Raw genomic sequence first — 24773 nt, forward strand, 5'->3', positions numbered from 1 at the left:
CAATAGTGGAATTCATAGCACGGGACATGGGTAAATGATATCTTCTCATTGGCGTTACATGGTTGATGAAAAGTAAGCGTGACCATGGGCTATTCGTCTTTGTGATGAATGACTTGATTACTATTTAATAGTGATTGACTTTTCATGAAGGAAGATGTAATAGTTACCATGAGATAAAATAGGATTATATTGGGAGAATGAATATTATCCTAAAGATATCAATGATATCCTATGAGAGTAATACACTTATGACAAAGTTATTGGATGAGGTTACCCTCATAGGATATCATTGATCTCCTTGGGATAATATCCGCTCTCCCAATATGATCATATTTTATCTCATGGTAACCATTACATCTTCATTCATGAAAATCCTGTAACCACGTTTACTTTTCATCAACTATGTAATGCAAATAAGAGAATATCATTTACCCATGTCTCGGGCTTTGAATTCCACTGTTGTGAATAACACTACGTACTACATAAGTCGTACACCCAACACACCAGCTTTCGATTCCTTATCTATTCGAACTTAAACTTTTACTTACATCAAAGTGTACTAGTCCCACCATTGCTCAAGAGGCACAGCGAGTGACTCTGGTACCAATAAATGTCATAGCCAACACCTATTTCAGTAAGGTATTCTCCGCTTAGGGTGCACATGGCCCTCACGACTTTGTTCTTAGGAGTGCCCATACACCCTCAAAAGGCCTTTTACCACTTAAGTGTTGCTACCCCTTTATATAGCTCATGTCTCTATCGTGCTTTGTCGATGTGGGATTTGCCTATGGTGTTACAGAAAATTTATTTAAAATTTTAAAAAAAATATAAAAATTATTGTAAAAAATAAAAAAATGAACATTTTTAAAAAAATCATAAAAAATTATAAGACATAAAAATTATAATTTAATCATCTCAAACATAAAAAATGGTGGTATTGCCTAAATGACTTGTGATAGCCCGAAATAGGGCCTAATCGGAATAGTGGTTTCGTAACCACAAATCCGAAGTGAAATAGTTTAATTTTATAAATTTTTATTAGTTACTGATTGATTGAAATATTGTGTGAAAATATGGATAGAAAATTTTAATGCTTTAGTGCTTAATTGAATTTTTAGGACTAAATTGAGAAAAATGCAAAGTGTGTCTAATTAGTGATTAAATGACTTAATTGAATTATTGCATGAAATTGGAAGTGTTTATGTGGCAATTAGACCATGAATTAGTGTTATGGACACAAAAGGGTATTTCTAGAAAAATATCTAAGTAATGGGTCAAGGGCATTTTGTCCAAATTGAATAAAGACAAAATAAAGATGAAAACAAGTGTTCATCTTCTTAAAATCAGACGTTTGCTGCCAAAAAATTCATGTCACCATAGCTAGGGTTCTTGAACTTCCTAAGCTCAATTGTAAGTGATTTCTTGCCCGTTTTGATTATTTTCGTATTTTTATGCTTATTGAAGCTTGAATTTCATGTTTCTACCATTTAATTTAAATGAAATTAAAGTTTAAAATTGACCCATTCATGATATAATTGTAAATTGATTAGTGATGTTAGATAATGAATGTTTGAAGTGTTAATTACAAGTTTTACTAGATGAATTTTGATGAAAATGTTGAAAAGGGCTAAATTGTGAAAGATGGTAAAGTGTGCATAAAGTTGTGATTTTGTGAAATTGAGGGCTGTTATGAGCATGAAATATGATTTAGTGAAGTTTGAAATTTAAAAATTTAGTGAATTTTATTTTTACGAGCTTAGGGACAAAAGTGGAATTTTGAAAAGTTTAGGGAAAAATGTAAATTTGCCAAAATGTTGTGTATGAATTGTATTTGAATGAAATGTTGATAAAATGTATTAAATTGTGTTAATATAGATCAAGAAAGAAGAAATAGTGGAAGTGATCGGGAAAAGAAAGTTATCGACTAAATTACAAAAATAGTCGTTTTGCATCCGAGGTAAGTTATATGTAAATAATAGTTATATTTGTATAAATTGAATTATATTTGATATGTGAATTAATATTGAATGTGGAAGGAAAATTGTTCATGAATTATTCAAGTAATAAAGTGTTAAGTGTAAATTCCCGGTTGAACTTAGGAATAGAATTGGATACAAGTGACATGTCACTAGAGACCAGTGTTACAGTGTTACAGTGTTACAGTGTTACAGTGAGTCCCGGGTGCTGGGTGATCTAGCATGTGTTGCAGACACCTGACAGCTTGTGTGAGCAGGCCCGTGGACATTCCCAGTGTTATTGATCGTGGTAGCCGGCTACATTTCGGTGGTAACCGGCTACATATCGGTGGTAACTTCGGCTACATATCAGTGTGGCACTTATGTGCTAAATCTCTACGTATCCGTGTATATTCCAACTGTTCAACGGGATTAATAATGAATTAAAGTGAATATGAAATGTTAAGTGTGAAAATGTATATGCAAGTGAATTGGTAAGATTGTGCATGTGTAAGTGATTGAAATTGCTAAGAAATGTTTTGATTAGTTATATGTTAAAAGTGTTAATTATTAAATGAGTAATTATTGTTTACATGTAACTTACTAAGCTATTTATAGCTTACACATTTCTTCTTTTCCTTTGTTATATAGTGATTTGAACTTGATCGAAGTGGGGATCGTCGGAGCTCGTATCACACTATCATAATCATCTCGGTATTATGTGTTTTTCAAAATGTTTAAACTATGGCATGTATGGAGTCTTGATCATTTTGAGCATGTTCAAATGATATAGCTAATATTAGCTATTGAAGTAGCTATTAAAGAATATGTTTTGGTGTTATGTATGTTAAAATGGTAACTAATTCAAAGAAGCAGTTTCTTTGACAGCAGCAGTGACGTGAATGTGAAAAATCACCATAAATAGTAGAAATGTAATTAGAGAGTGAATTATATATGTAATTAAAGCTTATCAAGTCTATTTTTATATGAAAGAAACGGTGTAGGCAAAGGAATTCTGTATTTTGAGATATTTTAATTTTAGTGAGACAGGGTCAGAATGGTTTTTGAAGTCCCCTGTTCTGACTTTGAAAAATCATTATAAATTGTACAGAAAGAATTATGGGTCATAATTTATATTTGTAGATTTCTTAGTGAGTTTATTTTCAAAAGAAACAAACGATAACCTTATATGTATTCTGTACAAAGAGATAATTGATTTTTAGTGCCGAGAGGTCAGATCTGTCGAGCTGTGAAACAGGGGATACTTTAATGAATAAACTGTACTAATTGGCCAAGTCAAAAATTCTGAAAATTTTATGGTAAGTAGTAATATGAGTCTAGTTTCAGGGAAAATTTACGGATTTAAATTTTGAGTTCTGTAACTCGAGTTATAATTAAATTAGTGAAAGTCACGCAGGTAGACAGTTTTGTTGTGAACAGTGAATTTAATTTTAAAGGCAAATTTTTATGCTCCGAATCGATAAGTTAAATTGGATAACATCTCTTACTCGATTCCGGCGACGGTCTCGGGTAAGGGGTGTTACATGACTCGTGATTACGCCCCCACCACAACCATATATTTAAGCCGTCATTCAACGGTAGGGCATGCTTGACAAGCTTCAGTCTAAGTCCTTTGAAAACTTTAGTGAGAACAAGTTGGAAACAAGCATGAGACCTAGGCTGAAGCCTATCAAGCATGTCTTATCATTTTAACAACTTAAAGTATGGTCACAATGAGGGAGTAATCACATGCTATTTACACGATGTCATTGTGTTTTTAATGTTTGCAATTATTAAATTATAAATTTTATACATCTTATAATTTAATGATTTTTAATAAAATTTTTAAATATTTTTTCTTTTATAATATTTTTTCTTTTAATATTTTTATACTTTTGTAATTTTTTTTAAATTTTTAATTAAAATTAAATATTTTATGTATTTTTCAATTTTTATATTTTTATCGTTTTATTGATTTTAATATTTTTTATCTTTTTTCCATGTGTCACAACCACATCGTGACACATGGCAAAGATTATACTTTAAATTTTATGAAATGTAGTAAATTAAAAGTACAAGGAAAAATTTTATGATTTTTATAAATTTTTTTCTATATTTTATAATAATTTTTACATATTTGCAATAATTTTTTTCTATATTTTGTATTTTTAATTTATTTTTCTAATTTTAATAAATCTTAAATGTTTTCTATATTTTTTATCATTTTCTACCATAAGTCACACGACGTTAATAGAAAAAGAAAAGAAAAAGGTCAAAAGGCCTTTTTCAATAAGTTTTGGGTCAAAAGCTTGACCCATATTTTAAATGGGCCTTAAATGTTGAAGCTCGAGTTCGACCTATATTCAAGGGCTCAATTGAGTGTAAAAAAAAAAAGAACTTAATTGTTTTTTTTTTTTTAAAGTTTGAGGGCTTTTTACACCCTTAAACCAAAAATCAATTAAGTCCCTTGTTGAAAATTGCACTGAATTGAATCTATTAAGTGTTGGTGTGGCAAGTGACATGGCAAGCTGATGTGGCGATGGACTTGGAAAATGGGGACATGGTAGCTGACATTGAAAAATGATGACATGGAGGACTTAATTGAATTTTCTATTATTTTATGAGGGTTTAGTTGATTATTTAAGTAAAAAAAAGTCAAAAATTTAAAAATTCTAATTTTAAAAAAATATAAATTATAATAATATTATTAAGAATTTATTAAAATATTAAAAAATTATAGAAAAAAATTAAATTTTATTAGGGTTTAGGGTTTAATTGATTATTCGTTCCACTATTTTTGAATCAGTCCATGAACACCTCTATTAATCACTCATCTTAAGCCATCAAGTAATGAACCAATCAACACTCAAACCCTTTACTTGACATGGTTGGCACCCCACATAAGTCCGATCATCATCACAGTTCAATCTCCCCATTTCTTTATTACCGAAACCAAAGACTTCAAACTAGCAAAGTAACAATTTTTTTAATAATTTTTTATTTTATAAAATTTTATTAATTTTTAATACCTTTTGTAATTTCAATAATTTTCTATAGCTTATTTATAGTTTTTTTTTACTTTTTAATAATTTCTAAAATTTTTATAATATTTTTTTATAGATTATAATATTTAATGATGTTTCAATATTTTTTTATGATTTTTATATTATTTTAATAATTTTAAAAAAAATTAGACTTAAATCATCCCTATTGAAATAATAAAAATCAATTAAACCTTTGTAAAATATAATAAAAATCAATTAAGCTCTTCACGTCATCATTTTTTCTTGACAACTACCCATATTAGTTATCGCGTCAGCTTGCCACTTGTAACACCCTGAATTTTGAATTTAGAAGTTCTGAGTTTTGTGGTTAGGGTCTGTGAGTAAGTTGTGCTATTTTGTTTAGTTGCGCGTTTAAGTAACAAAATAGGCTTGCTGGTCTGGTGGTTAGTTGTGTGTTAGTGTATCTTTGGGACTCGTTTTTGAATCCTCACGCGTTTTGGAGAAATATTTTTTATTTTGTTAAAAAAAGACTTGTTTTAAGTTTAAAAAAATTATTAGTTTTATTATTTTTTTTGTTTACTGCTTTTCTTTTCACGTTCTCCTCTCCCTCTCATTGGCTTTTTATTTTATTTTTCTTTTGGTTTTTCTTCTGTTGGGAAACAGTTTTGCTTGCGGATTTCGGAGAGCTTCGCTCCTTTGTTGTCGAGTCGGTGTCTAGGCATCATTAATCGCGAATCAGGTGTGGGATTCGAACCTTATCTAATTTATTTGCGAGTTGTTGTTTCGGCATTTCTTGAGTGCGCTAAACTGTTGATTTTGGGTTTTTAGTTGTTGAGGAAGTATGGGGAATACTGTGTATTTCGATACATTTTGCCATTGCAAAGGTTGATGACTGATTTGACGGCTAAAACGGCAATTTTGGCCTGTTTTGATGTGGTTTTGTGACCACATGGGTGGCCACACCGGGGTGTGCCTGTTTACACGGCCGTGTGGAATTAGGAATTAGGGTTTTTGGGCAGGATTAGGTGCCACACAGCCGTGTGGCTGATTTGGAAAAATTAGTCAAATTTTCACACGACCGTGTCCCCTAGGCACACAAGCGTGTGTGTTTGGGAATTAGGGATTTAGTGATTTGGTGTCACACGGCCTGACCACAAGGTCGTGTGGCTAATTTGGGGATTTAAGGATCCCACACAGGCGTGTGAGACCCTCACACAGTCGTGTCTGCCCTGTACTCTATTTTAGTACAAATGGACAGAAAGTTACATGGCTTGTTCACACAGTCATGTCCCTGGCTCACACGGGCATGTGCCTCCTCCCACACGGGCATATTGACCCCCACACAGCCTAGGAATTTCCACACGGCCAGGGCACAACGACGTGTGGTCCTAAGCCACAAAATTTTAGTTCTGTGTAAGTTTTTATCTGAAAATGTGTCTGTGTGTTCCGACCCTTGGCTGAGTTTTAGTGATGGTAGTTAAGACTCTGATCTGGGCTTCAGCTATGTGTTATTTGTGACTGTTGTGTGAGATGTCTGATTTTGAACCTGGTTAGCTATGTGTGTATGCATGTCTGTTTCTGTCTGACTGTCTGTCGATGTTCTCATTGATTCTGTGAGGTTGTACGCGTACATGCACTTGCATAAAGTAATTTTTGGGTTGGTTGTGAAAAGAAGGAAGACTAATTCTGATCTGATCTGGCAGTCTAACTACAACTTATCGGTACAGCGGTTTACCGTATTGTACCGTATGTACGTCGATTTTGCTACGTACTATTGTCTGATCTGGCAGTTTAAACTGCAACATGTCTGTACAGCAGTTTATCGCAATGCACTGTACTGCAGATACGCTAGCTTTGCTGCGTATCATTATCTGAGTGGCTTAGCCCACATACATAGTGTGTAGGGTGGATGGCCTTTCGAGGCCCTATGTGGTGTGTTTGGTTGGATGAGTTTATACAGCTCTTTTGGGGTGTGATTGGGGGACGGAGGGGTGTGTTGCCTAGATGGGTGGGTTTTTATTACTTGACTGCATTCATGCGCATCTGTCTGAGTGACTAGGTGTAAGATTATTTGACTGTATTTTGTCTGATTGAATAACACTTGTGACTGAGTGTCTGTGTATGACATGGTGTGCTTGAATTGTTATGTTTTGTTGGGACATTAGTTCCAAGTTTACTTTCTGATTTTGTGGATATCTGTAAGTATGTTTCGTTATCGAATTGATATTTGTAATTTCGTTTTTAGTCGCGTGTCGAACTCACACTGAGCTCGTGTAGCTTACCCCCTTAGTGTTTCCTAACGTTTTTGTAGCTTGGACTTGACATGCCAAAGGTCTCGAACAGTCACGATAAGGAAATATGTCTAAGAGTCTGAACTGTGGTATAATTTTAATTTAGGTTTTCGAAAATGATTTCTTTAGACTGAAATTTTTGTAATAATGGGACTTTACATCTTAGAGTTTTTACGGAACTTAAATACTATAATGTTTTCGGTTTGTTAAACTAAAATTTCCCACAATCACTTCAATGATCAATGTGACTTTCAGAATTCGACCTAAACTTCTAGGCCGGGTTGTGGGGCGTTACACCACTAATGAATTTAATAGGTTCAATTGGATATAAATCATGATTCAGAAGACTAAATTGAGTATATTTTTCGATGAATGACTTAATTAAATTCTTTTAATTATTTTTAGAGTGCTTATTTGGTATTTTAGCCCTCGATTTTTTTTTCAAGAGAACAAAATTTAAGTTCGGTTTAAATAATTGCATCAATAAATCAAATGGTTGATGCAAAATTTTTTCCGCAAAGCTAGAAAATGAATATTTTGATTCCCTATAAATGACAAATGGCATAAGATTACATCCATGAGGAAGTATTGAATTTGAATTTTTTTATAACATATTGTATTTGAATTATATTATTATCATTTACAAAGAACTAATTTACATTACCTTATTTTGTTTTGCAACAAGAAAAATAAGGAAATAACAAATCAATCTTAATTCGTGGCAGAAAACATTACAATGAGATGATAAACTAAAAAGATTGATTATATAATATGATACCTAATATAAAGATTAGCAGCGCACAACCATATATGCCACATTGTGTTATGTGGACTTTTGTGTCAAACACCATGACTTCCATTTACATATATATATATATAATACTCGTCTAGTGTTCCAAGACATACATCGTAGGTAGATCTAAAATGTATCAAAGCCACATACAACATCAATATTTAGTTATATTTGTAACAAATAATCCAAGATGTCACATCCATATCTAAGACTCGTCTAGTGTTCTAGTACATTCATCGCAGGGAAATTTGCAAGGTATTAGAGCCACCTACAACATCAATGTCTAGTTATATTTATGGCGAACAGTCTAATTGTTAAAGCTAAACGCGATAGACTCCATTATCGAGCCGAAGCCGAGATCTGTTTTTTTTTTTTTTTTTAAGTTTCAGACGTGCTTTCCAAGGGTTAATTGTTATGCACGCAATATAGCCATTGATAGAATCTTATGTTGCACTCGTCCAATGTGATGTGATCAAGAGGAAGGCTTTTTACTCTTTTTCTTGACGGTTTGTGCAATAGCATCACAAATCCCTTTCTTCCGTTTCTTCTTGTTGTTGCCAGCCGTACTCTTATCACGACCTTCAAAAACATCCTTTACAAAAAAGTTTAACCTCCATAGGGTGGATTCACTCTGCATACGGAATAAAGTACAATCAAACAAGTCAGTACTAGAGCAGTTGGTTGAGCAGAGATTGAATAAGAATCAAAAAGAGAATTATGAAAAGAAAGCAATTATCAAGTTTAAATATAACCTGAGCATCAATGTCGATCTCCACCTCTTCTGCCATTGCTTGAAGCCCTGGATTACTTTGAGCAATAATCTCCAATGCCTTATTAAGATCCTCTGTAGACAATCTGGCTACGGCAGTCCCCAGATTTCTTTTATCTTTCGTTGACATTTTCCTAAAACAGCAATTTCGAAAATAGGTTCATTGTTCCCGAAAGAAAATAAAATATCATTCAAATTGAAAACCAAATTACATAAGGCTATGTTACTCCAGCTCTTCATTCTTTCTGAAGTAATCATGTATGACACCCAAATTCGAGAATTATATGGAAACTCATGTATGACACTCAAATTTGAGAATTATATGGAAACGAGCATAAAGGCATGATCCTCCAAATATATCAAAAAACATACTCATGTTGAACACATTACAGTATCTGACACTTAACCACAAACTCAACCCAAGGCCTAAACCAGGGTCCTTTAATTTTTATTTCAAAAACCAGACTTGTAATGACAATCCAAAGCTTGCATTAAGTTCTAACAAAATGAAACTGGAGTTTCCAGAGTTCAAAGTTTTCTCTCTGACATCAAATATTCATGGAGTATGCTAGCTAATAGTACACAACACTCAACCTAAAGATGGAAATTATAGGCTTAAAGGAAAAATAAGAAGAAGACTACATTCATAAACAACAAATTCTACCATTCAACAGGCATGTTATTCATTTTTCTTGAGATATAACTGTTAGCCTATTCTTCAGTTTTCTTGAAGTACCTATGTTCAACACCCATATCTGAGGCATGTTTAGACATGGATGTAGAGATAATAACTCTCCAAAGACCTCCAAATACATGAAAAAACTTTAAAGAATTGAACATATCCATGTAGGACACATACATGTATCTGATACCCAAACCAGATTCCAAGTAATATAACTCATCAAAATGATTGTTGATCTAACCTGTCAATAGAAAGACAACTAACACATGCACCCAAGATAGTTGCATGTGCTATGTAAGTAGTTGTTAGACTCAAATAAGATAAATACACATCACACTAAATAAATAGCATTCAGCATTCATCTTCTAAGGTAAGAATATTCACTTTGCCATACATAAATTTGTGAACCACACCTGCACTTTTGAACAACGGTTTCTCTGAGCTGTTCCAGATGTGTATCAACCTCATAAAGCTGAAAAAAGTTAGGTCTCTGTAAATATCCTGATGATTGAACTACAGAATGACCATTGGAAAATGAATTACGACAATCTGGAAGATATTAAGTTATTGAGACAAATATGTCTACGTAGTTATTTGCATTTCAAAGCGGTTGCGGAGTTTAGTATACCTCATTAGATATTGCCTGAACCCTTTTGGCATGAGAAGCCTCTCGTACAAGCTGTATATTTAATTGTGCTTCTGCCTCCTCCTCTTCACGTCTTTTCTCCTACGAGCACAAAATTATAAGCTCTTTTTTTAACTTGAAAACGCAGGAATAAAAGATGGAAATAATTTACTATTCTTATTGAGCAAAAGAAATACTACTGAACCCAGTGAAGTTATGAAATACAAGCCATGAATCCAAAGAAGAGAGAATCATGTCGAGATAGTGTTACCTCTTCGGTAACTTTGGGAAGAAGAAGCTGCCACTTCTCCTCAAATTTTTCCAGCAAAGTTTTGGCCATTAGATGAACATCACTTCCTTCCTCATTGTATTTCATTGCATTATCGAAAACCAATCTTACATCAGCACATATAGCTCGAACATTCTTATATCCGGTACCATCCTTAGCCTCCATTTGGTTTTTTATCGTACCAAGGTCCATTGGCTTTTCAATAACCTAGTGAAGGAAACATAATTAATCAATAAATTGTAGGAAACCATTTCCAAAACCGTGTAGTAAGATTCAGATAAACACCAATTATACGTACTGCAATGTTTACCGTTAGATTCTACAGCTTGTTGTGCCTATAAAAAAGACGCTAAATTTTGAGTGTGATAGCTCAAGTAATCACAGTGTTACCTCAAGAAGTTATCAGATTTGGTATGCATTCCTAGATTATGCCCACCAGATTCCTCAACTCAAACAGGATAGATAACAGGTAAATGGAAAGTTATGACTTTATATCTTGTAAACTGAAAGGAAACTAAAAAGAAAAATGCATTAATTCAATACCAGTTACCTTGTAATAGTCATGTAAACCAAGACCTTTGACATCTACCGGTTGCATAAATGGCCATGCCCACTTGTGCTGTGAGATCTGGAAGAATGAAAACATGCATTACCAAGATATGATTGCAACTTATCACTTACCAGAAGGATCGATAATATTGCTGTTTTTATCCTATAACTGCTCTAATTATGAGATTATCACATGACAGAGTTAACAAGCACATTTCCATCAAAGGCTTAACTCCTTTCATAATTTTTTGAGGGAAGCGTGGAGACAATTTTTATGCAATCGATAAAAGCAAAAACAGCAGTCTTGAACTATATCACAAAAGAACTCAAAACAACAAAAGAAAAGAAACATGTATATACAAATTAATAATGTTGTGAATTGGGAAAATTATTATATTTGATTATATCATATCCCCATTTATTAGATGCTTACTCACTCAGTTTACATGTAGTAAATATGAAAGACGAGAGCGGCTCATTCAAGAATCTTAAAGACTTAAACCAAAACATTGAGTTAACCATAAATGCTTGACTTCAAATTACCACTATAATTTCCAAATGATTCTATACCAACATTCTACTTAGTTAAAGGAACCAAAAACTTAAAAGAAGTGCAGCGTCCAAAGAAGAATATGCTAGGCAGAAAGCATAAAGCCGAGAACATCTCATTTAGATGGCAGTTACATTATACGGTATCTATAAGCAAACGTGTAGTTGCTGAGAACAAGTGATTACCTGACGCAATATTGTCCCAAACTGGCGCATAAGCTCTTGCATTCGCTTTGCAGCAGTTGATTCCCGTTGGGATGCATCTTGCTGCTGCTTTTTAATGCTTGGAACATGCCTTCCCTTATCTTGTTCCTCTCGAATGGAGTTACCTTTAGAACTGCTCTTTTTCTTTTTATTGGCATTCAAGTAGAACTGTTCAACTTCATTCACTTTTTTCTCAAGCTACAAGAACAGCACATTAAAAATTGTCACTTATTTGCCAAAAAAAATTTGGAAACTGAAATCCTGAAACAGATCCAATAAATACTGAAGCATCCACTTTTTCTGAAACTAAAGCACTATGATCAGCATCTTGTAACAACCTTTCTGGGACTGGAAATAGTCAAAGGATGTAATATGGACCTAATATGAGTCATATAAGAATATATCCCTTGCCTATTCATTGTATGAGTTCTATTTATAAGGTTATAATCCTATTGAACAGGTTAAATTGATACCATTCTATAAGTACCCATATCCCCCGTCTGACACATTCAAACATACGCATAGGAGATAGATCATCCAAATAAATGAAAAAAAGCACTTAAAATATACAGTCTTTTTTAACAAAGGTTAAAACAAATCTACAGTTACACCCTGAGTCAAAGTAAAAAAGTTACCAGGGCTTCCTTGCCATTAAGCCGCGATACCAATAAATACAATTATACAGTCTTTTTTAACTACAAGTTTGTAAGTTATCAGTTTAACTTACCTTATCAATCTTTTGAAAGATTTCATCAACACGACATCTGAACTGATCCACTTCAGCAATATCCGGAGTTGACATCGTTACCGTTTCCATTTGATTCTTGAAATGAAGGTGGAAAAGAAAAACAGTGAATGTCATACAACTGTTAAGATCATAAACATTCAGTAAGAATAAATGTATCCGTAAAGGTGCTATGAGGGGGGAAAAGCATATACAAACAGAAACTCCTAAAGAAAGCAGGAAGAATTGACTAAAACTGTCATATTTTTCAAGAACTACATATTCAAACTTGATAGAAAACTAGTTTCAAATTGGGATAGCAGTTAAATGAAGATAATATAGTAGATTTGTTTTTCCATAGAAAGCAAAATTCAACTAAGTCTAATGAATCTTCTGAACTCAATCAGTTAAGTTCATTGTTTTTGTGTTTCTTCTTTAAAACCCCAAAAAGTGATAATTTTTCCATTTCACTGAAAAAGTAACAAAGGACTAAACAAGTAAAGAAAGAACCCAGAAAACTGGTCAAATTTATTAATTTTCTTCTTTTTTTTTCTGGAAGGGATTCAATAAAAAAAAACTTGAAAAACAACATTTCCAAAAAAATTGAAGGCATGAAACAAAGAACAGGTGGAAACACATTCAAATACTCATACATTATGCATAAAAATACGTAGAAATGTAGAAGAGAGAAGTTACCAGAGAAGAGAATAGAAAAGTTGAAGTGAGAGAGAAGGAAAAATGGGTTCAAGAAGTTAGATAATTTGAAAGGAACAGGGAGTTTTTAACGTGTCGGACACCCCGTTTCACCGCTCCAGTGCCTGCTCTGAAGTCTAATGCTCTGCTTCGCCTTTCTATTTTTGGTTTTTTGTCTGGACAAGAGGAACGAGCGACGTCGTATTCTTTTATGGTTACTTCATTGACTGTGCTAGACATCTATTACGGTTACCTCTCACAGTTAAATAGAATTTTAAAATTTTAATAATTTATTTAATTTCAATCGAAAATAAATAATCTCATTTAAAAAATAATTAAATTTTTATCTATATCTATTTGGCACGAATTTAACTTATGTTACTCTTATTCTTTATTCTTAATATTGTAAATGTTGAATTTTACTTTAGTATTTTTTCATATTTTCTAATATCGGTTTTTTTTACTTTGATATTTAAATATTTTTTATTATGATACTTATATAATTTTATCAGTGGTTGTTATCAAGTTACTTCGGATAGACACACAGTGCTTATTAAAATGTGGCACGTAAATTATAAAAAAGTATAATTAATTTAAAATTAATTTAAAATTTTCTAAAATATATAAATGTAAAATCCAAAGGTATATAAAATTTTAAAATAAAAATATATAAATTCTAGATAAATTATTATAGTTTTATTTTTATTTTTTTCAAAACACTCCAAATATATTTTTAAAATTATAAACAATAATCAAAGAAGAAAAGAAAAAGAAAATAGTACTTAAACTTTAGAAAATTACAAACAAATACCAAAATATATAACTTGAAATTTCGTAATAAATTTTTTTTTTTTGCAAAATACTCCAATATATATGTAATTTCTACAAAAATCTTAAAATTTAAAAAATATTAAAAATTTAAAAGAAAATTCAGTCAATAACCGATCAACCCCGGTTAACAATAGGTCAATGACGGTTAATGCGTAGGGATAAAAAGAAATTTTTGAGAAATTAACGAAGACTTCAAGACATGTATCAATGTCACTTTTTTCGATATTCTATTTGCCCTCATCTATATTATGGTGTGAAAAAGAGTTTCAGCCAAATGAAACTTCGAGTATACAATGAAACTCAATAATTGTTTGTGTTTTGCACTAACGGCAAAAATCTACTAAACGCCGAGAGAAACATAACAAGTACACAAATGTCTATAAAAAAAATTTGCAGTAATTTTATTATTTAACTATAAAAAGTTTTAAAATGAACCCAAATAACCTGGTTAATTTTTTCCCCTTTTTCTTTAAATGGACAGATTGATGATGTGATAATTTTAAAATTAATATAATAACATATTTAACCTCAAATAATTATAGATTTTATCAATTTCATCATGGTACAATTTTTTTTAAAGGAGGAAGGTGATACAATTAAGTGCTAAAACAGCGATAAAAATTGATAGTAGAAGTAGATGAGATCATAAAGCAGGGCAAAAATAAAACAGAAGCAGGCTATAGACTTGGATAATATAAAAGGTTTAGATAGAACATTGAGTGAAGGAAAGCAGCCCACGAAGAGAGGTAAAACTCCAGGACCACTTTGGTGGAAAAATGGGAACAAAAAATATCATCAAGTTTATAGCTCATTAAGGCATAATAATATTAATGATGACACACTATGGACTCCAAAGATAAGCCTCACCACCGCCTATCAAGAACCCAGGTCTGGGAACAATATCCAGGAGATGACGGTGAACCATTAAAACATGTAACCAAAAGTCCAGTGATGGACCTACTAACATGAACCAAAATTTTATTGTAGTAACCATGATAAACTTTTGTTGAATCAACAAATTCCCCCGAGGTTCACTTGCCCTTCTTGGCAGCAGACTTGGTCACCTTGGCTCCAGTTGGGTCCTTCTTCTCCACGCTCTTGATCACACCAACAGCAACAGTCTGTCTCATGTCCCTAACGGCAAAACGTCCAAGTGGAGGGTACGCGGAGAAGGTTTCGACAACCATGGGCTTGGTCGGAACCATCTTAATCATACCAGCATCACCATTCTTCAAGAACTTAGGCTCCTTCTCAAGCTCCTTACCAGATCGCCTGTCAATCTTGGTCAAGAGCTCTGCAAACTTGACAGCAATATGGGAGGTGTGGCAATCTAGGACCGGTGCATAGCCATTTCCAATCTGCCCTGGGTGGTTCATGATGATAACTTGGGAGGTGAAGTTGGCTGCCTCCTTGGCAGGATCATCCTTGGAGTTGGAGGCAACAAATCCACGCTTGAGATCCTTGACAGCAACATTCTTCACGTTGAACCCAACATTGTCACCAGGAAGAGCCTCTTGAAGAGCTTCATGATGCATCTCAACAGACTTAACTTCAGTGGTCAATCCAGAAGGTCCGAATGTAACAACCATTCCAGGCTTAAGGGTACCGGTTTCAACACGACCCACCGGGACAGTTCCAATACCACCGATCTTGTAGACATCCTGAAGTGGGAGACGGAGGGGCTTGTCAGAGGGTCTCTTGGGCTCATTGATCTGGTCAAGAGCCTCAAGGAGGGTTGGACCCTTGTACCAATCGAGGTTGGTGGACCTCTCAATCATGTTGTCACCCTCAAAACCAGAGATGGGTACGAATGGAATCTTCTCAGGGTTGTAACCAACCTTCTTCAGGTAGGAAGAAACTTCCTTAACAATTTCATCATACCTTGCCTTTGAGTACTTGGGGGTTGTGGCATCCATCTATACAGAATTAACAGAATAATTTGCAACAAAACCAATCAAATTATAACTAAGCTGAAAATCAAATTATAAAACATCATATTTGGGAAAATGAAGCAAAATTCAACCTTGTTGCAGCAGCAAATCATTTGCTTGACACCAAGAGTGAAGGCAAGGAGAGCATGCTCACGGGTCTGCCCATCCTTGGAAATACCAGCTTCAAAACCTCCAGTTGTGGAGTCAATGATAAGGACAGCACAGTCAGCTTGAGAAGTACCCGTAATCATATTCTTAATGAAGTCGCGATGTCCAGGAGCATCAATGACAGTGCAGTAGTACTTGGTTGTCTCAAACTTCCACAAGGCAATATCAATGGTGATACCGCGCTCACGCTCAGCCTTCAACTTGTCGAGCACCCAGGCATACTTGAATGACCTTTTGTTCATCTCAGCAGCTTCCTTCTCGAACCTCTCGATCACACGCTTGTCAATACCTCCAAGCTTGTAGATCAAGTGACCCGTTGTGGTTGACTTCCCAGAGTCAACATGGCCAATGACAACAATGTTGATGTGAACCTTCTCCTTACCCATTATGTAGTATTAACTAGGAACTGTGAGAACATAAAAAAATGAAGGTTAAAACCAAATCCTGTACAAACAATCAGCAGGAAGAGCAACCAAAAAAGCAAAGAACATGTGAACCAGTTTAGAGTTTTATCACCTACCCCTTAACCTCATGAGTTTAAAACTGAAGAGAAGATAAACATTAACATGAGTTCTAACATCTTAGTTCCATATTCTTCATGCTTTCTAAGTTAAAAACAAGTAGCAAATACAATAATCGAGCAAAAGCGAACGTGCTTTTTGATTTTTCCTTTCTTTTTAATAGTTCCTTCCATTAACAGTTTTAGAAATCAAACTACAATACATGCAATTATTTTACTTCTATATAAAATAAAATCCTAAAAAAATTATTTGAAATACAAACCCAGCCATTTTAATTTATATAATATACATAAATCATACTTATATAATATACATAATCCATACTAACAATATATCTATAACAAAATAAAAATAAAACAACGACCTCGAAACAATTCACATAAAAAGATCAGATCTATTATCATCTAATAACAACATATCAGAATCGAAAAACAACAAAAATGAAACAAAAAGAAAACAATTTCATCGAAAAACAAATCAGCCAACAGACCTTAGAAATTATAATTAATATGGAAATAAGACCTTAATCAGGAATTAAAGCAAACGAATCAAAATCAGAAAACACAGAACAATAAATTAATCAATCACGACAGAAATGAAAACGAATTTAAATAATTGAGGATCTGAATGCCAAACCTTTCAAAAAATAAGAGACTTAAAACTAAAACGATACAACCTGACGGCTCGGAGGAAGAGAGATAACCAGAGAGTATAGGTTTTGGAGCGAGCTTCCCGTTCTATTTTATACTCAAGTTTTCCTACTTTATCTTTCCTAAAATACCCTTTATGAGATTTGTTTTGACAGATATATTCTTCGATTTCATAGTTAAGGGTGGCTTCATGTACACGTGCTTGAAGTATCGCGTGATTTAAACAGGCCATCATTATTGGTAAGGTGTTTTTACGCGCTTAAGTTGAGAATGGCATTTGACTTTGATTTCGGGTGCTGGTTGTGTTTAGATTAAGGGTCGGTTCTTCTTGCTTTTGAGAAGTACTTTTGAGAAGTATTTTCAGAAATTTGAGTGTTTGGCATTCCTGTCAAAAAGTGCTTTTGAAGAATAAAATGTTCATTTTAGACATGAGATTATAAAGTAACAAATATGTATTTAAATAATGTTCAAATTAGTTAATATTATGATATTTTAGCAAAAATATAAAAAATAATTTATTATAACTTATTGTTAATATTTTAATATATAATATTAATTTTAAATATTTCTAAGTAATTAATATTAATTATTTATAAATTTTAATTAGAATATATAAACTATATTTAAATATTTAAATATAGAAATTAAATATTTGTAATTAGATATTGACACGATTGTATTATTATAAAAATTATTTTTATTTTTAATTAATGCTTTTAACATATTTGTATTATTTTATTTTAAAATGTATTTGAATATATAACTCATATTATATACTAACATAACATAAAAATATAAACCTAACAATTAAAATATTACATATATTTGGATTAAAATTTTAAAAGGGATAATATTTATATACCAAATATAAATACTAAAATTTGTCAATAACATTTACAATTTAAAGTGAATTCATTAAACTAGATGCTATATTTGATAAGCATATGAAAATGATTTGGTTATATTCAATAAATGATTTGGTTAATACAATACTTATATTTGATAAGCATATGAAAATGATTTGGTTAATACAATATTTATATTTGATAAGCATATGAAAATGATTTGGTTAATACAATACTTGTATTTGATAAGCATATGAAAATGAAAGTCAAGACTGTCTGATGAAGAACACACAAAAAAATATTTCATGGAAAGAAGATTGTTAGGATGAAAATGTTACTTAAAAATTATATTGGTAATTTCTTAAATTTTATGGAGTAGCAACTCTAGACATAACATACCACTTTATGATGGAAGAAATCAAACTTATAGGACTCACAGATGACAGATCTTCCATTATACTCTAAAAAGTGTAGACCACTACATTTACCCAACTTACCAACTAGGCAGGGTTCAAATCCCTGTAGTTTCCACCTACCTAATCAGTACCAATACACCCTACAAAATCATATTAGAGACTGCACAAACTACTTGTCCAAAACACACTAATTTACAGGTTGTTTATTCAACACCCAAGTCCAGTAGCAAAAAATTGACATCATATTTATAAGAACATATGTAAGCACTAAAAGACACCAGAGCTCCAACATTTGGAAACCATATATTACTCTCTTTTTTTCCTTAAGAGACGTGAATTTCTCCACTGGCATGTACCTCTTTTACCGTTTTCTCGTACTCATCTTCTTCGTCTTCTTCTGTATCTTCTTCCTTTGCATCCCTATCTTCTTCTCCACCCTAGCCAAAGCCTCCGATAGGTCGTGATATTCTAGGGGCAACTTTGGCCTCTTCAACTATTTTCATGATTTCATCAACACTTTGGAGGGAGAACGTCGGGTTTTCTTTAAGATCTATGTCTTCAGTACCACAAGCATAAAATAGTTTGAAACAAGCACAATATTCCAACAAAGTGTTGTATTCTGTCGCTTGCAGCTCAAATGTTGTAAATCAAATATTGATTAATCAGAAAAAGTTCAAAATGAAGCATGTATCTCTCAGTCATAGTGTAGATGAGAAACAATAACATATTCTATGAGTCTACTAATTGTAGAGGTGACTAGTAGAATTAGCTTATAAGGTTAAGCATGTAATTATGGAGTTTTTTCAAGCATGATCAATCATGTAGCAGGGGATTTGATTCTCTAACAGCTTTAGGCATAAGGAAGATAACACAATTTACACAAACACTAAAATGAGTGATGAAGAAAGCCAAAGTTTTCTCAAGTTGATGTGGTAGATTCACACCTTTAAATAAGGAAGTATTCGCATGTGGAAAATGGCCAGAAAATGAGCACAATAAAAGATTATTAAAAAGAAAAAAAATGAAAAACAGGTAATAGCAGGATGAATAAACTTACAATTGGTCCATTCTTCAAAGCATGTTCTTTGGCAAACATGCAAGCTTGCTTCACAGCAAGAGCATCCATTCCATCCACCTAGAAGATATGAAACACATAACAAATAGAATTGAAGTTAAAAAATACATCAATGTCTACCGTCTGGAGAAAAGGAATTTTAAGCATGCATTCTCCTAAGACATGTTTTGTTAAAAAAAAATTACGCTTCTTAAGCTGACCAGAGAGGTTGTTGCTTTAAAGTTCTGCTAGAAGGTATTCTTTTTGCATCAATGCCTTACACCTTAGAAGAAAACAAACTTAAATATTAAGAACCGATAGTATAAGCAGGAAAAATCCCTTGAGATTCTGCTTTTCTGAAACTTCATTCAAACGTTTAGTTTCTTAAATAAAAGGATAAGAGAACAAAACAGCAATATAAAACCAGCAGAAGCATCTCACATGGCCCAAAATCACAATTATCACAGTTTTTTACCATCCACTATCACTCTTACTACATCTACTGGTCATAGTCACTTCGACATCACATACATAATCCTCATTTACTTAATAATCATAATAACAATACTAAAGAACCAACAAATTACAACCACTATTTATCTCTCAGCCAACCAAGTCTCACCTTCAAACCAGGAGCATAATCCCCACGTTTGTAGTAAGCAGGACTCTTTGCGGCTCTCCACTCAGCCGACCCCATACCATCTGTTACATGAAATAAATAAAGTCCACAAAAATTTAATAGACCAATAAAATTTCATTCCAATTCAAATTGCTCACAATGATTATTCTCGCAGACCAAAATTGCAGGCAAATTTCAAAGTGCAGAGATGTTCAAAGCCTCAAACAAATGCCCTTGATTAGTAGCCCCATCACCAGATAAAGCAAAGAATACAACACTCTAGGGGCAAGCATTGGTAATCAAGAGCATGCAAGCATTAAAAGAAATAAGAATATAACCAATAATTAAACAAGTCATCGTGCTAAAGTTGATACCTAGTGTAGCCTCTAGAACAATAAATACAATTGAACCTATAATCCACTTAAACTCAATGACAAAAACTTTAAGGAATATGTAGAAGATTTCATTAAATAATACTTATTATCAAAGTGATTACTCATTTGCAGTATCCTAGTCCATTTCATTTTGCTCATACAGTTTTAAAATTGAAAGAACAATCTATTATAACAATGTCCAGCTTATAACATAAAGAGAACACTGAATTCTGAGCATCAGAGTGTGCCTGCTGCAACTCTACCTTAACAGGCTCAGCTGCTTGCAGTTCTGCTTCCATCTTAGCTATTTTATCCGTAAGGCTCGTCATTTGTTGTTCTCTTTCAGATGTTACAGCTCCTATCTGAGCATGCAAGATTTGCAACTCATGCTGTGCAGCAGCAAGTTCCTGTCTCAATGTTCCATTGGTAGCAGCAGTTCTCTGGTTTTCTGTACCAAGTATCTGCATTTCCACATGCTGTGTAGCAAGCTTTTGTTCCATGATTTCTGGAGGTGGCAACATTTAGATAAGCAACTACAAAGAGCTATCTGTCTAATGGCAATATCACTTAACTGAATTAATCATACTTTTTTCCTACTAAAATAAAAAAAAATCCAAAAAATACAACAGTTTTTCGTGCATAAGAAAGAAAGTACGTTTCATTCATTCAAAAATAACAATAATTGTTAAATATTCGGAGATTCATTGCAAAATCCAACCATCGAATGTGATTTTATGATCATTTATATAATTAATTTTCGGTATCGAAATATCAACAATAGATTGGAGAGCTTGAATTCGAGTAATTAGTAATGTTTCTTATAGTAAAGCTAAACCCTAGAAACAATGAAAAAGAACATCATCAGAACTTTTAAATACAAAAGATACAGAAAGTTCAGCAACGATATGGAATTTGGATACGAATTTTGATTTAGTCTATATTTCTTCTATTCTTATAAACTAAAATAGTTTGGAAGAGTTACAAAGCGAGCAAAAGAGGCACATAATAAAAGAGGTAAAGCAAAGCAGCAGTAGAGGCACAAAGCAGTAAAGAAAAAGAGGCACAAAAGCCAGAATTAAAAAGTAAATAAAAACAAAGCATAATTAATAATTAAAGAGAAGAAGAAGAAAACGAACTCACCTGCGGAAGAGGAACAAAGAACAGGAAGGAGCTTTCACAGCAAAAATGTGAAAAAAATGGGTATAGAACTTTCACAGCAGAGGAAAAAACGTTTTTCCAAGGGGGAGAAGACAAGTTAATTTGGTCATTTATCAGCCAAAAGCACGTCAAGCTTTTTAGATGGTGAAATTTTCAGCTTCTCCATCTGGAGAAAATCACGTTTTAGATGGTGAATTTTTTGAGAAAATGGAGGCCGTTCTTCGTTCCTTTTAAGAGAAAAGGACTTTTTAACGCAAAAGTCCATTTAAAACGCAAAGAAGAACGGATCCTAAATGATTCAGATATGTCGTAATAGGGCATAGGCAAGGCGTTCTTTTTTACTAAACAACTCTCCAAAGCTTGGGGAGAAAGAAAAGAGAGGTCTCGAGAATAATTGGGAATATTTTCATTTTTTAACCTTCTTATATTTTGGTATATATATATTAATTAATTTTGCTATTTGAGTTTGATAATTAAGTTTATTTTGGTCCTTAAATTTTGATTTTATCAATATTCAATAATGTGGCATTTTGAGTTTGTGACACATTTATCACTTAATTTTTTTAAATCAAGTTCAGTGATTAAAATAGACTTAATTGTCAAGTTTAAGGGCAAAAAATTATATCAACCCTTTATTCAAATATTATCTTTTTTTAATAATTCCAAACTAAGTGAGACTTGAGATTTTTTATTTGAGATCCAATTAAGAGGGCTTAGAAGTGGTTCAAATTTTGTTGGTATCGAGAGCCATTAGTGGATATTAGGTTGTTAAAAGATTTTTGTAGAGGTTTTGTCCATTAGTTTCAACTGCCCTCTCTTTGTGCTAAGAAGGGTTTTATTTATATAGTCTTGAGGTTCGCACAAACCTTATTTTATTCTCTAGGGTCAAACCTAAAGTCATGAAGAGCTCTTCTAGGGTGTAGTCAAATGTGACTTGATGTAAGTTAAGGAGTTGATATTGGAGTTATGAGACATGACATAATGTGATTGTGGTTTCCTTAAGGTCAACTAAGCAAAACATGCATTAATGACCTCACTCTTTCCGATAGTTGATCTGAATAAATCTTACTTAGAGAAATTTATTGTTTTACAAGGTGGGTTTTGTTTACTGTGAAAGAATATATGCCCTAGTGGCAATTTGATTGGACTTGGATATATATATTAATAAAGCAAAATTGCATACTAACGAGTAGTAATGTAAAGGTTTTCTTTTATGTTAACCCAAATAACAAATAAGTTATTCAAAGTACTAATAGAACGAAGCTCATGGAACTAATAAGACCTACAAAGGAATTGTAAACAAGTTGCAATTATGGGATCCTTAGACATCAAAGCCATGTTCTTAAAATTGTTCTTAGTCAATGCATTGCCAAGATAGTGCCTTGGTAATGCTCTAGAGACTAACATATGTTGAGCTTACATTTATTAGATGTATACAACCAATTCCATAAGTTGAAATGAGATGCTTGAGGACAACCATGGATGCTTGTTTCAGAAACAAGTGCATCAAATATGACCCACCATAAGGACTCCATTAGATAGAATCACTTAAATTTCTTGGAAGACATACTCATGTAACCACCATGCAAATTAGTCCATTGACTTGTGATACTAGATTATCTTATATAAGGAAGGTAATGCTTTGACTTGATGAAGAAAAATTGTAACGCAAGTACACGTGTCGATCAAGTAATAAAGTGATAAGATGATAACATTTCCGCAGAGACCAAATTATAAGCTTCTAAGTATCAACTATTCAATTTTATCTAATTTAGATCAATAAAAAAATATAATTACTACTAAAAATAAACTAAGCAAATTATAAAGATTTCACTAAACTAAAGTAATGAAAACTTTTTAGTTTCTCGATCAAATTTATGAACCTAGAACTCAAATTACATCTAATCTAGTTAATCAATTATCTTTTTTTTCAATTGTTCAATCTATATAATTACTAACCAAGGTTCAATGTGTAATTCCCTAACTTTTCAGGAAGTTTAGTTTTGGCCAAATTTCTTAAACCGAGTTATTCTAATAAAGCTAAATTGAGAGATTTTTAGAGTGAGAAATGTGTTGGTTTTGTGGTTCATTAGTTAGTTAATATTCATTAGTTAGATGTGTTAATTTGTTAAGGTTAAGAATTTATAACTTAAAGTTTATATACCATATTGTAAGAGCAACTAAAGTAGTGGGGTTTGTGTTGAAATTGTAAAGAGTTAGATTTAAATCATGGGAATGTTTAGAATGGTAATTAGACCAAGAGTACATCAAATTAACCATTTTGAAATTATCGTCGAACGGTGTTAGAGAGAGTCATGGAGAATGCTTTACATTTAACATCATCAGAAGCCCCAAGGATATTCATATGGTTGTTGTAATAGGCAATATGGTCCTTCAGATCACCCACCTTATTGTGAGATAACTTGGGGAATTTGAAAGAAGCAGAGATGTTGGAAGTCAAAACTAATGGAGCCAACGACTCGTTGGAATAACTCCACAAAGCTTCATCAGACTTGGAACCCTTGATTTCTTGCAACAACTCTAACTTGGATGCTTCTATTTGCTCATCAATGGAAGCTACTTTGTTATGGGCCCCTTAATTTGGATAGTTAATAAGTTGAACTTCCTCCATAGCCTTATCATCATTATTGTCCTTCTGGTTCCTACGAACAGTAGACTGAGCCAAAGTTTCCAGATGGAAAAAAAGGGTAAGTCTGCGCCCTCAGCAGCATCTTTCGTTGCTCATAACTCTATAATCAGTTGCTCATTATGAGCATTCTACAGATATAACAAGTGTTAGCGCTCTTGTTGCTCTTGAAATTGATGCTTCTAGGCCAGAAGTTATTCCTTCATGAGACGCATCTTCTCCTGTATCTCAGTGACTTAGTGTTTAAGGCCAAAGGCTTGTTGTTGTTAGGAGGCTTGGTTAGCATTGGCAGCAGTGACAATAGGTTGAGTGGGAGGAGTCACCAAATAGGAGAGAATCTGTCACAATAGTTGGTCCTTAGGATCTTGAGAAGGAGTTCTAAAAGAGGGTGGAGTGCCTGAGGCGACTAGTGGATCGGTAGTGGCGGGTTA

The 24773-nt window shown here is 33.0% G+C and overlaps 3 protein-coding genes across 11 annotated transcripts; all 3 read right to left on the bottom strand.

Annotated features, from left to right (window-relative positions):
* Positions 1 to 8084: 8084 nt before the first annotated feature.
* LOC105776173 (transcription factor GTE6) lies at positions 8085 to 13312 on the bottom strand. Of its 2 annotated transcripts, none has more exons than XM_012598695.2 (9): positions 13132 to 13312; positions 12439 to 12577; positions 11694 to 11909; positions 10960 to 11037; positions 10392 to 10616; positions 10124 to 10222; positions 9909 to 9967; positions 8797 to 8947; positions 8085 to 8675 (listed from the first exon to the last, which is right to left on the bottom strand). In XM_012598695.2, exons 2-9 carry the CDS (start codon positions 12571 to 12573, stop codon positions 8517 to 8519), a joined length of 1122 nt encoding a protein of 373 aa, XP_012454149.1. In that variant the 5' UTR covers positions 12574 to 12577; positions 13132 to 13312; the 3' UTR covers positions 8085 to 8516. The 2 variants fall into 2 exon arrangements, with proteins under 2 accessions (XP_012454149.1, XP_052478688.1); XM_052622728.1 differs by having other exon boundaries at positions 12439 to 12534; positions 13132 to 13311.
* Positions 13313 to 14621: 1309 nt separating this feature from the next.
* On the bottom strand, positions 14622 to 17352 carry LOC105775624 (elongation factor 1-alpha). 2 transcript variants are annotated; one of them, XM_052622727.1, is made up of 3 exons: positions 17216 to 17352; positions 15983 to 16464; positions 14622 to 15875 (listed from the first exon to the last, which is right to left on the bottom strand). In XM_052622727.1, exons 2-3 carry the CDS (start codon positions 16442 to 16444, stop codon positions 14991 to 14993), a joined length of 1347 nt encoding a protein of 448 aa, XP_052478687.1. In that variant the 5' UTR covers positions 16445 to 16464; positions 17216 to 17352; the 3' UTR covers positions 14622 to 14990. The 2 variants fall into 2 exon arrangements, with proteins under 2 accessions (XP_052478687.1, XP_052478686.1); XM_052622726.1 differs by having other exon boundaries at positions 17256 to 17274.
* A 1039-nt stretch (positions 17353 to 18391) lies between these two features.
* Positions 18392 to 22077, bottom strand: LOC105776174 (uncharacterized). Of its 7 annotated transcripts, none has more exons than XR_008190106.1 (5): positions 21678 to 22077; positions 20801 to 21042; positions 19751 to 20246; positions 19548 to 19625; positions 18392 to 19122 (listed from the first exon to the last, which is right to left on the bottom strand). XR_008190106.1 is itself a non-coding variant. In XM_052622703.1 (5 exons), the coding sequence occupies exons 3-5, from the start codon at positions 20239 to 20241 to the stop codon at positions 18928 to 18930; spliced, it is 348 nt and encodes a 115-aa protein (XP_052478663.1). In that variant the 5' UTR covers positions 20242 to 20246; positions 20801 to 21042; positions 21678 to 22069; the 3' UTR covers positions 18392 to 18927. The 7 variants fall into 7 exon arrangements, 1 of the variants encoding a protein (XP_052478663.1); XR_008190104.1 differs by having other exon boundaries at positions 18392 to 19625; positions 19751 to 19827; positions 20167 to 20246; positions 21678 to 22073; XR_008190103.1 differs by having other exon boundaries at positions 18392 to 19625; positions 19766 to 19827; positions 20167 to 20246; positions 21678 to 22072.
* Positions 22078 to 24773: the final 2696 nt, after the last annotated feature.

Source organism: Gossypium raimondii, chromosome 10, assembly GCF_025698545.1.
Source record: "Gossypium raimondii isolate GPD5lz chromosome 10, ASM2569854v1, whole genome shotgun sequence".
Taxonomy (NCBI): Eukaryota; Viridiplantae; Streptophyta; class Magnoliopsida; order Malvales; family Malvaceae; genus Gossypium; species Gossypium raimondii.

Excerpts from the sequence above, each read along its gene's own strand:
- LOC105776173 (XM_012598695.2), bottom strand. The coding sequence starts at position 12,573 with ATGACATTCACTGTTTTTCTTTTCCACCTTCATTTCAAGAATCAAATG. Across the intron at positions 11,910-12,438 it reads TCTTTCAAAAGATTGATAAG|CTTGAGAAAAAAGTGAATGA; the intron begins GTAAGTTAAACT and ends CTGTTCTTGTAG. Across the intron at positions 11,038-11,693 it reads TTGGGACAATATTGCGTCAG|ATCTCACAGCACAAGTGGGC; the intron begins GTAATCACTTGT and ends TCATTCTTCCAG.
- LOC105776174 (XM_052622703.1), bottom strand. The coding sequence starts at position 20,241 with ATGGGGTCGGCTGAGTGGAGAGCCGCAAAGAGTCCTGCTTACTACAAA. Across the intron at positions 19,626-20,166 it reads ATTATGCTCCTGGTTTGAAG|GTGGATGGAATGGATGCTCT; the intron begins GTGAGACTTGGT and ends CATATCTTCTAG. Across the intron at positions 19,123-19,547 it reads CTTTGAAGAATGGACCAATT|CTGCAAGCGACAGAATACAA; the intron begins GTAAGTTTATTC and ends ACAACATTTGAG.
- LOC105775624 (XM_052622727.1), bottom strand. The coding sequence starts at position 16,444 with ATGGGTAAGGAGAAGGTTCACATCAACATTGTTGTCATTGGCCATGTT. Across the intron at positions 15,876-15,982 it reads TGATTTGCTGCTGCAACAAG|ATGGATGCCACAACCCCCAA; the intron begins GTTGAATTTTGC and ends AATTCTGTATAG.